Genomic DNA, 15,808 nt, shown 5'->3' with positions numbered 1-15,808 from the left:
GCCAGCCCTTTAATCATTTTGGGGTGTGTGGGGTTTTCCTCTGAAGCCTCTCCTAGTTCCTAACATCCTCAAGCTGAAGTCCAGAACTGGAGAAGATACTCACCAAAGAACCTGTAACACAAACGCACATGCACGAGCGCACGCACACACACACACACACACACTCCTCCCGACCTTGCCCCTTGGCAGGGCTCTTTGGGGGTAAGCAATGGATGTTCTGTGTGTTGTTTGGTGTTCAGTGTATTATGGAGATGAAACAGTGTTAAAACAACAACAAGCATAATCACATTGCTGCTATAATTTCAGTTTTGAATGTGGTGGCTGTGGGGAGGAAATCTCTGCTCACTCACACGATATTTCATCTGGAAAAGCTACAGGTTTTTTAACTAGTGTGTTTTAGCCAAATAACAGAGCATTTTAAAATAAAGATTCCCAGGAGAATAGAAGCAATTACGTCCCACAAGGGCTGGGTAGCTTTTTGTTCCTGACGCACTTTCTGTTGACTCAGTCTACACTTGTTTTGACAGCCACTCACAGTCCTTGGTGGGTAAAGCTGAGCTAATGCTCCTCATGGAAAGTTTTACAAACATACAATCGCCCAAACACAAAATGCTTGTGCAGAGGACTCCCGCTCCAACAGATGTTCCTGACCAGGAGGAAGGGAGGGAAGTTAATTTTCCAAGTGGAGCATGCTGATCCCAGAAGGGATCACAACCAGATTCAAAGAAGATTTTCAAATCTAGTTCAGCTCTTAGAAAGAAGCATGGGCCTCACTTCTCTTGTACTGTGATAGTGGTAATCACAACAGGGACCCAAGCCACAGCACTCATGACCTCACATTCCACTTTTAGCTGTCAAGCCCTGAGCTGAACACTTCACATCATTATTTGTTTCCTCTTCACAGTAACTCAAGTTGAAAAGACTAGGACTCAGAGAGGTTAAGTAACTTGTCCCAAAGTAAGCCAGCTGGTAAGTGGCCGTGCCTGAATTCAAATCCAGGTCTAACTTCAAGAGAAGAAGCCGATTAATATAGATTCAAGGCAGATAAAATGCAGGTCAATTTTTAAGAAAAGCCTTGGCTGCAAGTCCAAATGTTAATAAAGACTGAAAACACAATTAGGTCAGTAATGACCTCCCTTAAGAATGGGACGCTGGGGACTTCCCTGGTGGTGCAGTGGTTAAGAATCCACCTGCCGGGCTTCCCTGGTGACGCAGTGGTTGGGAGTCCGCCTGCCGGTGCGGGGGACATGGGTTCATGCCCTGGTCCAGGGGGATCCCGTGTGCGGCGGGGTGGCTGGGCCCATGGGCCGTGGCCGCTGGGCCTGCGCGTCCGGGGCCTGTGCTCCGCGGCGGGAGAGGCCATGGTAGTGAGAGGCCCGCGTACCGCAAAAAAAAAAAAAAAAAAAAAAGAATCCGCCTGCCAATGCAGGGAACACGGGTTCGAGTCCTGCTCCGGGAAGATCCCACATGCCGCGGAGCAACTAAGCCCGTGCACCAAAACTACTGAGCCTGCGCTCTAGAGCCCACGAGCCACAACTACTGAGCCTGTGTGTCACAACTACTGAAGCCTGCGCGCCTAGAGTCCACGCTCCGCAACAAGAGAAGCTACCACAATGAGAAGCCCGCGCACCACGACAAAGAGTAGCCCCTGCTCATAGCAACCAGAGAAAGCCCGTGCACAGCAACGAAGACCCGAAACACAGCCAAAATAAATAAATTTTTAAAAAAAAGAATAGGATGCTGATGACATCAGGGTCATGGGGTAATGGACAAGTCAGGTAGTATAATCCCCTGCTAGTCCCCATTCACTATAAACTTTTCTCTCTCTCTCTCTTTCCCTTCACCCTCTCTCCTCAACTTTCCATCTCTTCCTTTTCCTATATCCGTCTTTTTATCTTTTTACACTGTAGTTTAGTAAAGAATATGAACTTTGCATTCAGATGATCCTGTTTTCAAATCTAAGACTCATTTTCTTATTGTGTGACTTTGGGCCGATCATATCGCTCTTATCCTAAATTTCCTCAACTATAGAAGAAGAATAAAATCTTCTACCTTTCAGGCTGTTGAAGGGATTAAATTAGATAATATGCATAAAGAGAGGACCAGGTCACTAGCAGACCGAATGAGATTTGTTTAATTTTGAGAGTCAGTGAGGCTTGGTGGACACGACATAGAATTTAGAGCCGGACAGTCTTGGCTTTGAATCCCTGCTCTACCACTTACTGGTTAAGTGACTCAGGCAAGTCTTGTAGCCGTTCTGCGGCTCGGTTTCCTTATCTATAAAATGGAGTAAATAATATAGGGTTAATAGATTTTGGAAGAAAGTCAAATGAAATGATAAACACTTAGAGTCTATAGATATTTAACAAGGAAGCTGCCTCTCAGCAGAACTTGCAGTAGCCGATTTGCTCTCTAGAGGCTCATATTTGTTGACACCTGATCTGTGTATTCAAGTGTGTCACCACTAAGGACTGGGAAGTGCTAAAGCACAAATGAATTTTAATCTTGAACCTATCTTTTGAGGCTGTAACATAAACATAAAGAGAGGGAGGTAGAGTGGCACAATGCAATGCAAAGGCCACCACAGCAGGCAAAGGTCCAGTCCCACTTTGGCATTAACTGCCTGTATAAGACCATGTAAGTTACACGCTGTATCTGGAACAGGAGAGGGTGGCCTAGATGAGTGGGCCTTGCCTGGAAACATTTTTCATTGTCACGATTGGGACTGCTACCAGCACCTAATGGGTAGAGGCCAGGGATCCTGCTAAAGATTCTGCAATGCCCAGGACAGACTCCCTACAACCAAGAATTAACCAGCCAAAATATCAACAGTGCTAAGGTTGGGGAAGCCTGGCCTAGATGACTGCTAAGTGCCCTTCAAGTTCTAACGCTCTAAGAGACTACGAGGAGAAAGCAACACCAACACTGAACATGTGACTTCTTGTCAACATCCATCAAGCAATGCCTTATGATATTGCTCAAAAATCCCCCTAAGGCCCGTGGGGAAAATTTCCCCTCAGATATCTGGATATTCTGAAATCAGTGCTGTTCTTCTGAGGGTGATGACAGTCCTTCCTTCACAAAAGGAGGCACAGTCCTCCAGGGACTTGGTCTCTTACTCTGTGCAATTAGAGTTGGTGTTTCCAAAGCCATGAGGTTTCTTTAGGGCAAGAAGATGACGTAAATGAGTCTGAATAGATCAGAATGATACGTGGTACACACAACAGCAGAGGTGAATATCATGCATTGATACATCATGCTAAGTAAGCCAGACTCAAAAGCCTACATACTATTTTATTACATTTATACAACATTATGGAACAGACAAAACTGTAGGGAAGAAAACAGATCAGCAGTTGCCAGGGGCTGGGTGGGTAAGAACAGTCTGACTACGAAGGGACATGAAGGAATTTGGGGGATGATGCACTGTTTTATATACTTATTGTAGTGTAAGTTATACAACTGTATGTGTTTGTCCAAACTCACAGAACTGTACACTGTACACTAAATGGTGAATTTTACTGTGCCAAAATTATACTTCAATAAGACTGGCCCCTTTCCCCCCACCCGCCAAAATACGATCACAAAGACAGTAGAGAGGACTGCTGTACTTTGGGAGAAGATGAAACAGATGACATCTAAATGCTTTCTTATGCCAAGTCCTATGATTTTATGATAATCTGCCTTTCCTATCCCTGGTGACTTCAGAGCCGTAATGATTAGGGTTAAGACTGGGCTCCAATTTCTGGGTCAAAGCGATGAGTCCCTCCAACCAAATCATGTGGATGTTAGTCTTGCCACCATTCTGGGACCTCTGGCCCTTCTCCAGCCTGTGACAGAGATTCCTTTCCTTCCCTCTCGTAACCAATGAGTGCCTTAGACAATTAGTAAACAAGCCAGAATAAACCTTAGGAGACACTGGTTTTATCTCTCTGCACAGGCTTCCTGTCCAAATGCCATTTGATCTTTCCATTGAACTTCAAATCAGGCAACAGAAAAGGAATCATATTTATGAATTCCCCTCCTCTATGGGCTTCTGGGTTTCCACTAGGCTATTTTATACACTTAAGCTACATAAATATAAAAAGTGAGCCTCATACCAAAATTATACCTGGGCTTGCTGATATATAGATATAGATATGTAGTTTTGTTTAGTTTACACATACTTCCCAGATTATCTATCAAATGTTACACAGGGCTTCCCTGGTGGCGCAGTGGTTGAGAGTCCGCCTGCTGATGCAGGGGACATGGGTTCGTGCCCCGGTCCGTGAAGATCCCACATGCCGCGGAGCGGCTGGGCCCGTGAGCCATGGCCGCTGAGCCTGCGCGTCCGGAGCCCGTGCTCCGCAAGGGTAGAGGCCACAACAGTGAGAGGCCCGCATATCGCAAAAAAAAAAAAAAAAAAAAGAAAACCCAAAATATGTTACACAAAATAGATAATGTTTCTTATGTACAGAACAGTCCTAAGTATGCTATGATCAAGAAGGATGGAAAGAGCCATCAGAATGCTCACACTTTCTGCTAATAGAAAGACCACTGTCTTCGATACCACAAATACTGTCACAACGGTGAACTGCTTTAGGAGTCCCATGCTTTTATTTGAGAGTCACTTCCTTTCCTGGCTCTTCTTGGAGGATCTCAGTGGAACAATACAAACACCAGTAACCAGATACCTCATACCTGCTTGAGTGCTGGGATAAAAGTCAAGGGCCACAAGATAAGCCTGGACCTGCCAGTGCCCTCATCCTCCAAAGGATGGAGAAGACTTGGTAGGGGCCAGGTAATACCCACACTGCCCCTTTCTGCTGAGCATTTACAGCAAACACACTGTGACTACAAAAGTGGGGTGCTCGGGCTTCCCTGGTGGCGCAGTGGTTGAGAGTCCGCCTGCCGATGCAGGGGACACGGGTTCATGCCCTGGTCCGGGAAGATCCCACATGCCGCGGAGCAGCTGGGCCCGTGAGCCATGGCCGCTGAGCCTGCGCATCCGGAGCCTGTGCTCCACAACGGGAGAGGCCACAACAGTGAGAGGCCCGCGTACCGAAAAAAAAAAAAAAAAAAAGTGGGGTGCTCATATTATAATAGAAGGGACCCACTGAAACAACAAATCTCACAGTGGTCTAGGGTCTTGTTTCCACATGTTCCCCTCAAAAGGGATGGATGGGGAATTATACTTCCATGGTTTAGAATTATCCAATCATCTTCAGAAGTTCAATCATCTTCAGAAGTCTGTATCAGCAGAAAATCAGTACAGGCAGACCTCGGAGATGTTACAGGTCCGCTTCCAGACCAACACAATAAAGCAAATAATTGCAACAAAGCCAGTCACATGCATTTTTTGGTTTCCAAGTGCAGACAAAAGTCATGTTTACACTATACTGCAGTCTACTAAGTGTGTAATAGCATTATGTCTAAAAAGCACTGAACATACCTTAATTTGAAAATTCTTTATGACTAAAAAATGCTAACCATCATCTGAGCCATCAGTGAGTCATAGTGGTGACGTCAAAGATCACTGACCGGGGATCATCATAAAAAATATAATAATAATGAAAAAGTTATAAATATTACGAGAATTACCAAAATATGACACAGAGACACAAAGTGAATAAATGTTATGAAAAATGGCACGGATAGACTTGCTTGATGCAGGGTTGCCACAAACCTTCAATTTGTAAAAAATGCAGTATCCATTAAGGCAATAAAGCAAAGTGCAATAAAATGAGGTATGCCTATGCTGTCCTCCAAGTCACTCAGGCTTGATAACATTGTTTCTTTGGCATAATTAGGAAAAGTTTCACAAAAGACTAACATACTTAGCAGAAGACACACTTTGGCTTTTTATTCAAAGATGTATGCACTGATAGGCAATGGTTGTCTAGGGTTCTCCCCCAAATTTTTCCATTTTCAATGTTTTTTCCTAAAGACATATTCCTCTAGTATTCTCTTTCACATGTAAGAAAGAACATCTGAAAGGCCAAATAAATGATTTTTCTAATTTTAGAAAGGACCCTGGCAGCTACTAGGGTGAGGACTATTGTTTGTGGTCACAGACTTGAATCAGGCAAGGCTTGCTGGACATCATGGGGACTAAATGCATGACCTTTGACAGTGCTCCAACCAGGACAAGGCTGCTGCTTCACAGAAACAGAGAGAAGTCCTGTAGACCCACCTGGCCAGACCTGCTGCCTCAGAAACTTACGGGAGAGCTAATCAGCAGGAAGGGTGACCTACAGCACCAGCCAGTACAGGCTTGGCTCATCCTCTCAATCCTCAGCAGATGAACGGAATTCGCCTCTTACATACATTCCAGGCTGGCAGACTAACTGTCCAGCCCTTTACACTCAGCCTAGGAGCACAAGCCTAAGAATCAAAGAAGATACCAGTCTCTACGACTCATGGGCCCTTCTGCTGCATACAACACAAGGTCAAGTTTGAGGTGAGCCCATTCACCTACCACAGGAGCAGAACACTGCCTGAACTACCTCATACCCATCTGAATCAGACGGAGGTCCAAGCCTAAATGGACACTAGTCAATTTCCGTGCCCTCAACAAGCAGTCTTTTCTTATCTCCTTTGCTCTTTCTGCAACTGATGCCTCTCACTACCACTTCCCAGATCAAAACATCATTAGTTTCTGACCAAACTACCATAAGTAAGAAATAGCTAGGGCCCAGATTCCATGTTAATTTCCCAATAACTATCCAATTATAAAGAGCTGGGGAGAATGAAGGAAAAATGACATTACCACATCCTGAGATGCATGCTGGGGGTCCTCTGGGTCGACTGACCAGTAGCAGTAATCAAAGCCAAATGCCACAACCTTCTCCCGGGAGTCGCCAAAGCCACTGGGTCGACCGTCCACCTAAAATCAAACATAGGATCCAGTGTCTTCTCTACTATAATATCAGAATCTGGCCAGTAGCACTTGATTCCTCTCTGCTGTAGCTAGAGATACCTGGACTGATCATGAGAATCTTTATCATATCTACCTGAAAAAGAAAAAGTAACCTTTGTTTTCATCTTGTTAGGTACAATGAAGCCCCAGAGAATTAAATGCCTGTCTATCATACTATCACATATCAACCCACATACGAACCAGCCCTATGAGGCATGAGACAGCTTGGGAGAAAAAGCCTTTCCTTCTCTGGGCCTCTTCTTCTTACTATCATTTCTTCTCTAAGTATTTCTGTAGAAGATACTGGTAGTACATGAGTAATTCAGTCCCTGGGCCTGACAGGCTCTATCAACCTAGGGCAAACACAGAGGTCTTTGGGGTATCCACCCCCAGTGAATGAGAAAGCATGTTGGACAGAAGAGTTAGGACCACTCCAACTGCCCAAGGTAGATGAGGGCAGAGCCAGAGCTTAGAACTGTAGTGACCTCCAGGTACTGGGGAGAATGGCATTATTCACAGAAATGCCTATCTTACTATTTAAAATTTAGACTCTGGACAGGGAGAAACAATCCTTTGAACTAGGTACCATAAGCCACAATAGAATGAGGCTGCCAGAATGACTAAGAGATTCTTAGTGGATAACTGGCCTCAGTGAAGTAAGCAGTCAGCGAGGTGTGCAGGGGGCAGATTAGAGTTTGATCTTGGCCAGAATTTATTCTTAAGAACGAAAAATATGGGCTCTCAGAACAAAGCAGCTGAAGTGATTAGGCAACAGAGACATAAATAAGAGACAGCAGAGAATGAAAGGTCTTTTGTCCCCGGGGAGCTCCTGTTGAAAGTCTGGCAGGCTTCTCTTTCAGCAGAGAGCTACTGACAAAAAGTAACAGATCACATCAGAGGAGTAACACAAGAGTGGGCATGGCTGGGGGCCCTGGGATCCAGATAACCCTCGTCCTGCAAGTCAGCTTCCTCAGCTCTCAGGAATGCTCAGTACCACCTGCAAGCTGACCACAGCAATAGTCACATGGCCGGCTGCCCCATCCCTCTCCACTGCTCAAGGGCCATTTGTTCTTTCGAAAGAATCCCTTCCACTTCCACTGGCCTGGGAAATGGAGGAATGGGATGGAGGAAATTAGCCCTAGGAAGGGGTGAAGGGTAGGGGAGGAAGTTGCCAGTACTTGTCCGATCGTGACTCAAAGATCAGTCAGATCTGTAAAAGAGAATTTGTAGCAAAACTCGGGCTAGTGACTGACTCTCTTCTGAGATCTAAAGTCTCTTACTTCGCCTTCACTACGGCCAAAAGAAGAGTCCTGCATTAGCAGATGGATACTAAAAGCCTGGTAATGCTTCTAGATGAAGTGATATCCAATAAGAGACTTGAGCCGAAGTCTAACTGGTGGTCGAGTGAGTTAAATATATGCATGGATTGTCCCCAGCATGATTCCAGTTGGCCACAGCCCCCATAACACTCTTAGTGTTTACTTTCAGAACAACTACTGACCAGTTTCCAAAACAGCTGTACCCCACTTGATAGAACTTGGGCTGCAGCAGCCACATCCCTGGAACTTCTTTCCTGCTGTATTTTTATATTTGCTTTGTGGTTGCTCAAAGCTCTTCCCACAATTCACCATACATGCCCTTCCCTCTCCCAATCCCCCTCTCTAAACACATTCACATACCCACCTTCACCCACAGAAGCCCTGTAATAATACTAGCTCCTCAGTGGAAAGAAAAAGGAAAACAATTTCACGCTTACCTTTAAATTCCTGATTTTTGCCACTTTGCCATCAACTTCCACAATAATTCTTCCCCCTTCTTTGGTCTCCCTAGAAAACAAAACATAACCCATATGAGAAGAAATATTGCTTCTTTAAGTTAATCAAGAAAAGAGGCACTTCCTTGGTGGCACAGTGGTTAAGAATCCACCTGCCAATGCAGGGGACACGGGTTTGAGCCCTGGTCTGGGAAGATCCCACATGCCGCAGAGCAACTAAGCCCATGGGCCACAACTACTGAGCCCGTGGGCCACAACTACTGAAGCCCGTGCGCCTAGGGCCTGTGCTCCACAACGAGAGAAGCCACTGCAATGAGAAGCCTGTGCACCACGACGAAGAGTAGCCCCCGCTCGCCGCAGCTAGAGAAAGCCCACACACAGCAACGAAGACACAATGCAGCCATAAATAAATAAATAAATTTATTTATTTTTTAAAAAAAAGAAAGAAAAGAGCAGCTGAGAACAGCGCTATTGGGACAAAGTGTTTCCCTACTGCTGTCGCCATAACTGGGGTGTCCACCTCCATTAATGGCTACCAGCATCATATCAAGCAGTCCCCTAGTTGGCACACTTCCCTGGATTATTAGAATTTGGCTTGGGAACAGTGAAGAGTCACCGTTGTTGGGCACCCTCTATGTGCCAGGCACTGTATTAAGTAGAGTATGTACTATACTTCATCTTATGCAATCCTCTTAACACACCCTCCTGACATAGCTTCCTAACATATCTTCATTTTTTCAGAATGAAGACCAAGGCTGTGAGAAATTATGTAACTTGTCCAAGGTCACACAGCTAGCAGTGGAAGAGCTGAAATTTCAACCCAGATCTGTCTAACCACAAAGCCATATGACTTAGAAATCGGGCTTGGAAACCGTGGAGAATATCCTCTGCTCAGCACACAGCATAGCATCACTTCTCATTTTCTCTGATATTCTGAGCACAGAAAATAACAAAAAAGGTTTTGGAGTCCTCTCTGTTGAGACCTGAGAACACACTTCCCAAATCCTTTCCTTATGTCTTCCTAAATCAGAATGAGAGCCAAGATCCTTAAGAATCTTCCTAAACTTGCAGTTCTGTAGTAACACTGCTAACAACTATCCAACCCCTAAATTCACTTTAAGGGGCTTAATCCATACGACCCATATACCTTAAGGCCAAAATGAATGGAATACACTCCATTCTAGATATGAAATCCTTTTTCACAACATAAAGAACTTTAGCTAAAGTGCTTAAGGTCAGAATGTTAATAGATGAGAGTTAACTCATGGGCACTTTTTCTACTACAAAGAAAGTTATCAATTCAATTACTCCTGGCCTGAGACCTGAAAGTTGAGCAAATATATTCAGTCTCATTTTTATCTTTCCTCAGGGTTTCCAGGATGTGACCGTGAGGATTTGGGGGCTGGGGGATGGCAAGGGCTGCACAGTGAGACAGGGGTCTTTACATTTAAGATTATTTTTTTAAACCTATCAGTGTGTTTGGGATAAAGCCCTGGATAAAAAATTTCCCTCTCCCAGGTGATGACATTTCTGTTACTTAAGTTTCCTCAAGGCCCTGATGCTCTTTCTTTCACATTTCATACAAGACAGTACTTAAGGCAGCAGGGATATTCTTTGTCCCCCAGGATCATAAAATTACACCTCCTGCCCCCAGCCCTCAGCTCTCCTAAAGAAAATCTTTCATCTTTGGTGTTAAGATAATTTTTTTCCTCTCTGCATTTAAAAGTAGGTTTTATTCTCCCTCCACCCACTATAAAATACACAGGATATAGTAAATTTGCACAATAAAGAAAATAAGGGGGAAAATATGCAATAACATTTGCAAATCTATTTAATTTTTTAAAGTAAGCCCTTTTTTGAGGATTTATCTAGGACTTTTTAGCATAAAGCAGCCAAAAGAAAAAAGGGTCTTGAACTTGACCTCCTGACAGAAAGATATGGCACTAAAGGTGGGTGAGATGCTGCCCTTCCCCTGCCTGGACCACTGCCATTGGTAATCTAGTGCTTCCAAAATATTCTAAAACAAAATGAGGACAAATTAAAGTTGAGCAGAAGGGAAAGAAAGGGCACCAACCTCAACTGGGCAGCGGACTGCACAGAGCTCATAGGAAGTCTACTGATGTCTCTGGGTCCTGAATTCTACCAACAGGCATTCATTCGTTAGGGTTAAAGATTTTGCACAGGAATAAATCCTCAGTTACACGGTTACTCCTAGGGCAGTGTTTCTCAAAGTGTGGTCCACAGGTTACCTTCATCAGAATTATGGGAGAAGGTGGGGCTAGTTAATTGGAACTCCTGTTAACAACTTGCATTATAACAAGCTTCCCAGGTGGACTGTATGTCTCCTATAATTTGAGAATCACTGCCCTAGAGGAGAAAATAACCAAGCCATTTCCACTGATCTATTCATTTGTAAAACTTAAAAAAAAAAAAGACAGCTAAGAAGAGGGAGGAATAAAAGCTGTTAAAAATTATATAGCTAGCACTTTACTGGACACTTAAAATGAGCCAGGCTCTGTTCTAAGTATTTTTAATATACCCTTTCATTTGATCTTCACAAAAAAAAACCCATTAAAGTAGTTACACTATTTCACAGATTTAAAAAGAAGAGCACAGAAAGGGAATATAGTGCATGAAAAGTAACTTTTGCCAGAGCAGTGGCTAGTGTTCCAGAGCCTACAGTATTGGCAGAAGAAAACATGTTTTCTCAATGATGGGTGATTTGGGACAAACAAGGGGCAGCATCTTATAATGAGACATGGATTTTCTGATTATGGGAAACAACTGTGAGGTAGAAGGGAGGGCACCAAAGCCATTTCCCATATTATCATTTTACTGATGGTCTATTCTAGTCCTACTGAGCAAACAGGCATCTGAGAAAGAAGTCCAACTTTTCTGTTATCTCAGGAAGGAGCGGCTTGGTCTGGTGAAAGGAATCTCGGCTCTTACCTACTTTTAGATCTCAAACAAGACCATTTTCTCATCTGGAAAAATTAAGAATGGAAGCTTGACCTCTAAGATTTCTTTCCAAGTACCACATAAGATCCAATGACTTTGTTAACTGAGTCTGTGCCTCCCAAATAGTTCCAATATGTGCCTTCAGGTCCCAAACCACATTCTGCCAGCTTTATCTCCTACTACTCATCTCCCTCCACACACCCTCTCCTCAAACAACTGAAACTTTTCTGTTTCCTAACAGCCTAAGTCCTTCGCTCTCAAGTGTTCTCACGGAGTGCTCTTTACACCTTCTCCACCTGTCAGCAGACTCTAGCAGCTCTTTTAAAAGCGTTTGGGTTCAAGCACCAACCCTTCTGTGAAGCCTTCCCTGACTTTCCAAACCTATGAGTGGAAAATCAGTAAGAAGGGAAAGAAATTATGCGGCCGGACCCTGGATGCCTCAACAGCTGAGAAGTGCAGGATCAGATTCACGCATGAGGAAATGGGCACTGACTACGTTGCGGGAAGGAGTTAAAACAACTTCCCCTTCTTGCCAGTTCTGCTGTCGAGCACCGAATGAAACCACCATCTCTCTGAGCCTCCGTTTCCCTCTCATACCTTACAATCTGCTTTCCTCCACATCTTCACAGAGAAACCCATGTGCACACAGGCACGCACACAATTCTGCCCCATTCCTCACAGGTACTCCAGAGCCACCAAGGAGAGACAGGAGACCGCCCGATCCCTCTCCCCCTTTCCCAGCCCTTCTCGGTGTACCCAGGGAGAAAGGCCCACACCATGCATCAAGAAAGAGAAAAACAAGTACCGTATGCTAACACATATATATGGGAAAAAAAAAAAAGGTTCTTAAGAACCTAGGGGCAGGACAGGAATAAAGACACAGACGTCGAGAATGGACTTGAGGACACGGGAAGGGGGAAGGGTAAGCTGGGATGAAGTGAGAGAGTGGCATGTACATATATACACTACCAAATGTAAAACAGATAGCTAGTGGGAAGCAGCCGCATAGCACAGGGAGATCAGCTCGGTGCTTTGTGACCACCTAGAGGGGTGGGATAGGGAGGGTGGGAGGGAGGGGATATGGGGATATATGTATACATATAGCTGATTCACTTTGTTATAAAGCAGAAACTGACACACCATTGTAAAGCAATTATACTCCAAAAAGGATGTTAAAAAAAAAAAAAGACTGGAGCCGCGGCCCCTCAAAACTCCTGCTGGCAGGACTCCAGGGACACAGGGTAGGCCACCCTGAGGCTATCCACTAACCGCTCCCCGCCAGGGCACTAATTGAAAACCCAACCCGAGCGAGGCTTTGTCCCGCCAGGCTTTTACAGTTTCCGGACGCTGGACCCTTGGGCCACTTTGTGTCTGATTTCTCCGCGCCAGAATCACTGGAGGGAGAGGCGAGGACCTCGCCCTCCTCTCAGCTCATTTGACGCCTCAGGCGCCCCCTCCCTCCCAGACTCACCTCTTGCTGAGGGGCCGGACTCTCACGGCCACCCGCACGTTGGCCATCCCTTAGGCCAAGGCTCAAGTCCCGCAGGTCGGCCCAGCTGCAGCATCCCCAACGCCAGCCCCAAGCCGAGCCCCAGCCCAGCCCAGCCCAGCCCCGCCTGCCCCACGCGCCTCACGAGACAACCCCGCCCATATGCGGGCGGATGCCCGGCCGCGGCTGTGCCTGCCGAACCTCAGCCAATCCTGAGCTCGGTGGACTGGAAGGCGCCCGGGCCGCCCCGCCTCGCTCCTCCCACGCGCCTCACGGGACGGCCCCGCCCACGAGGGCGCAGGCTGCCCGACCAGGGCGGTGCCTGCGGAGCCTGGACCAATCCTGTCGGGGGTGGGAGGGCGCAGATCCTGGCTGGTTGGGGCCGGCTCCCGCCTACTGGGAACTAGCTTTTGTTTTCCCGCCGTGCGACGGTGGTATAAAGTGGAGTAAATCCGTTAAATTTAAGTTAGTTTACAGACAGACTACAAAGACAGTTTACAAAGTAATTTGCTAAATACTTTTATTCGCTGCGTTCGCCTGAGCTGTTAATTCAGTGGTTAAATTTTAGGAGCAGAAATGAAATGGGGAACACCGATGTTTTTGCAGTTCCCTGCAAAGGGCATCGCCTTTCTTTGAAGAGGCACGGGAGATGAAGGAGTTTAGAGTGCTCGCAGGCGAGCTTCTCTTGATCGTGCTGGAAGCTCATAGCCACCCTGACAGAGTTCGTGATTGTGGCGGGAAGACTATCGGACCGAACTGGTTCATTAATTAATCCAAGAAATAGCTACTTGGGGTGTGCTCAGAGCAGGGGGCCTGAAGAAATGGCTCGTGTGTTTACAACACCCCCGACAGGAATCTGGGTTCATTGTGAGAAGCGGCACAAAGCTTGTGGCCTTCCTATGAGCAAACACCCAACACGTGTTCCCCTGCACCTCCACGTGGCTGCTGGGCAGGACCAGTGCGACAGGGCTCAGTATTGGAAGGAAAGCTACGGTATTTAGTGGGGGAGTTTGCCACCTAGAGCCTGTCAGGTCCACGCGTGGGTGGGCCATGAATAGTCTTACAGACATAAAGGCTTTGAACCTCTCTTTTAAAGGAAAAAAAAAAATAGATTCCAACTATGTGCCATTCTGGAAAAGGCAAAACTATGGGGACAATAAAAAGATCAATGGTTGCCAGGATTTGGGGGGAGAGGAGAGATGAATACATAGAGTACAGAAGTTGTTATAAGCGGTGAAAATACTTTGTATGACATTATAATGATTTTATGTCTCCATACTTTTGTCCAAACCTGTAGAACGTGCAATACTATTCATTTCATTAAAGTGAACCCTAAGATGAACTGGGCACTTTGGTGATTATGATGTGTCAGTGAAATTCATCCTTGGTTTAAAAAAAAAAAGAACACTCAGGGTAGACGTTTTTGGCAAAACTTTTGTTTCACTTTTATATATGTATACATATTATATATGTGTGTGTTTGTTGGATCGTGATGTAAAATGTACCTTTTAGATCAAAAAAGTTTGCAGGCCACTGTAGTTAATACTGGCAAATAAAAGCACAAATTAATCTAAAAAAAAAAAAAATAGCTACTGAGTACCTACCAAGAGTCAAGGGCTGTTCTAAGGCCCCGAGGATACAGTCCCAGCCTTCATGGAAATTAGAATCCACAGGGAAGGGAAGAGAGAATAAATACATGAATATATAATATGTCAAAATGTGCTAAATGCAATTTTTTGGAAAAAGAACGGTGAGGAGATTCAGTAATGATCTCTGTGTGTATGTAGGGGGAAAGGTGCTACTTTGTATAGGATCTTCAGGAAAGGCATCATTGATAAGGTGACATGACTAGGTTTGAATGAACTGTGGGGCGGGGAGTGACTTGCAGGTATTCATTTATGTATTTAACAAATATTTCCTAAGTAATCACCTATTATGACCAGGGACATAGTAGTGAAGAAAACAGGCAAACCTCTGACCTCATGCAGCTTGGTGAGAGAAACTTATAATAAGTAAGACAAATTAAGTAAACTGTATATCAGATTGGCTAAGGAGTGAAAAATAAAGCAGGAAGGGGGATGGGAAGTGAGTAAAGGGGAGTGTTGAAACTGTAGATAATATGCCCAGGGAAGACCTCCTTGAGAATGTGACACTTGAGAAAAATCTGAAGGTTGTAAAAGAGTCATGCTGTTATGTAAAAGGGCAATTTCAGACACAGGGAACAGGCCAATGTAAAGGCCCTGAACTTGGAGAAAGCCTGGAATGTTAGAGGAACAACAGGAAAGCCAGTGGAGGTAACATGGAATGACAGGGGGGAAGAGTCATAGAGGTAGCATGGGACCGTGGTAAAGCCTTTGGATTTTATTCTAGGTGAGCTGGAAAGCCATTGGAAAGTGTTAAGGAGAAAAGTAAAATCATATGATGTGCATATTTTAAATGATTACTCTGGCCACTGTTTTGAGATTATTCTGAGGAGTGGGGAAGGATGGAAGCCCAAGAGGGATCAGTCAGGAGGCTATTTTAGTATCCCAGGGGCAGTAATAGAGTCACGGTGAGCCTTTGATTTGTATGTCAGGCATGTTCCAATAGTAGTTTACCTATCCAGTCTCCTCTCTCATCTATTTGAAAGGACCCACCCCTAGAGTATTGGGACAGCTGGTTTACATTTCAAATTTGCCTGGAACCCTAG

At 45.1% G+C, this 15,808-nt stretch overlaps 1 protein-coding gene and 1 non-coding gene across 20 annotated transcripts in view; one reads left to right on the top strand and one right to left on the bottom strand.

Annotated features, from left to right (window-relative positions):
- STARD9 (StAR related lipid transfer domain containing 9) overlaps positions 1-13,233 on the bottom strand; it is a 134,640-nt gene extending 121,407 nt beyond the window's left edge. For 18 of the 19 annotated variants that reach the window (XR_012330072.1, XR_012330075.1, XR_012330076.1 and 15 more), the window contains exons 1-3: positions 13,102-13,233; positions 8,655-8,724; positions 6,749-6,865 (exon numbers count right to left, since the gene is read on the bottom strand). Coding sequence is in view for 14 of the 19 variants with exons in the window: in XM_073800817.1 (XP_073656918.1) it covers positions 6,749-6,865; positions 8,655-8,724; positions 13,102-13,148 (234 nt within the window). In the remaining 5 variants the exon portion in view is untranslated. The remainder of the gene's footprint in view (positions 1-6,748; positions 6,866-8,654; positions 8,725-13,101) is intronic. The other variant, XM_073800822.1, reaches the window with a different exon arrangement.
- Positions 13,234-13,909: 676 nt separating this feature from the next.
- Positions 13,910-14,039, top strand: LOC117311489 (small nucleolar RNA SNORA11). Its single transcript, XR_004525685.1, has one exon. It is a non-coding gene; the product is annotated as a small nucleolar RNA SNORA11 (small nucleolar RNA).
- The last annotated feature ends 1,769 nt before the right edge of the window (positions 14,040-15,808 follow it).

Source organism: Tursiops truncatus, chromosome 2 (assembly GCF_011762595.2).
Source record: "Tursiops truncatus isolate mTurTru1 chromosome 2, mTurTru1.mat.Y, whole genome shotgun sequence".
In the NCBI taxonomy this organism is placed as follows: Eukaryota; Metazoa; Chordata; class Mammalia; order Artiodactyla; family Delphinidae; genus Tursiops; species Tursiops truncatus.
Note: the sequence above shows the minus strand (reverse complement) of the source record. Positions and strands in the feature narration are given on the sequence as shown.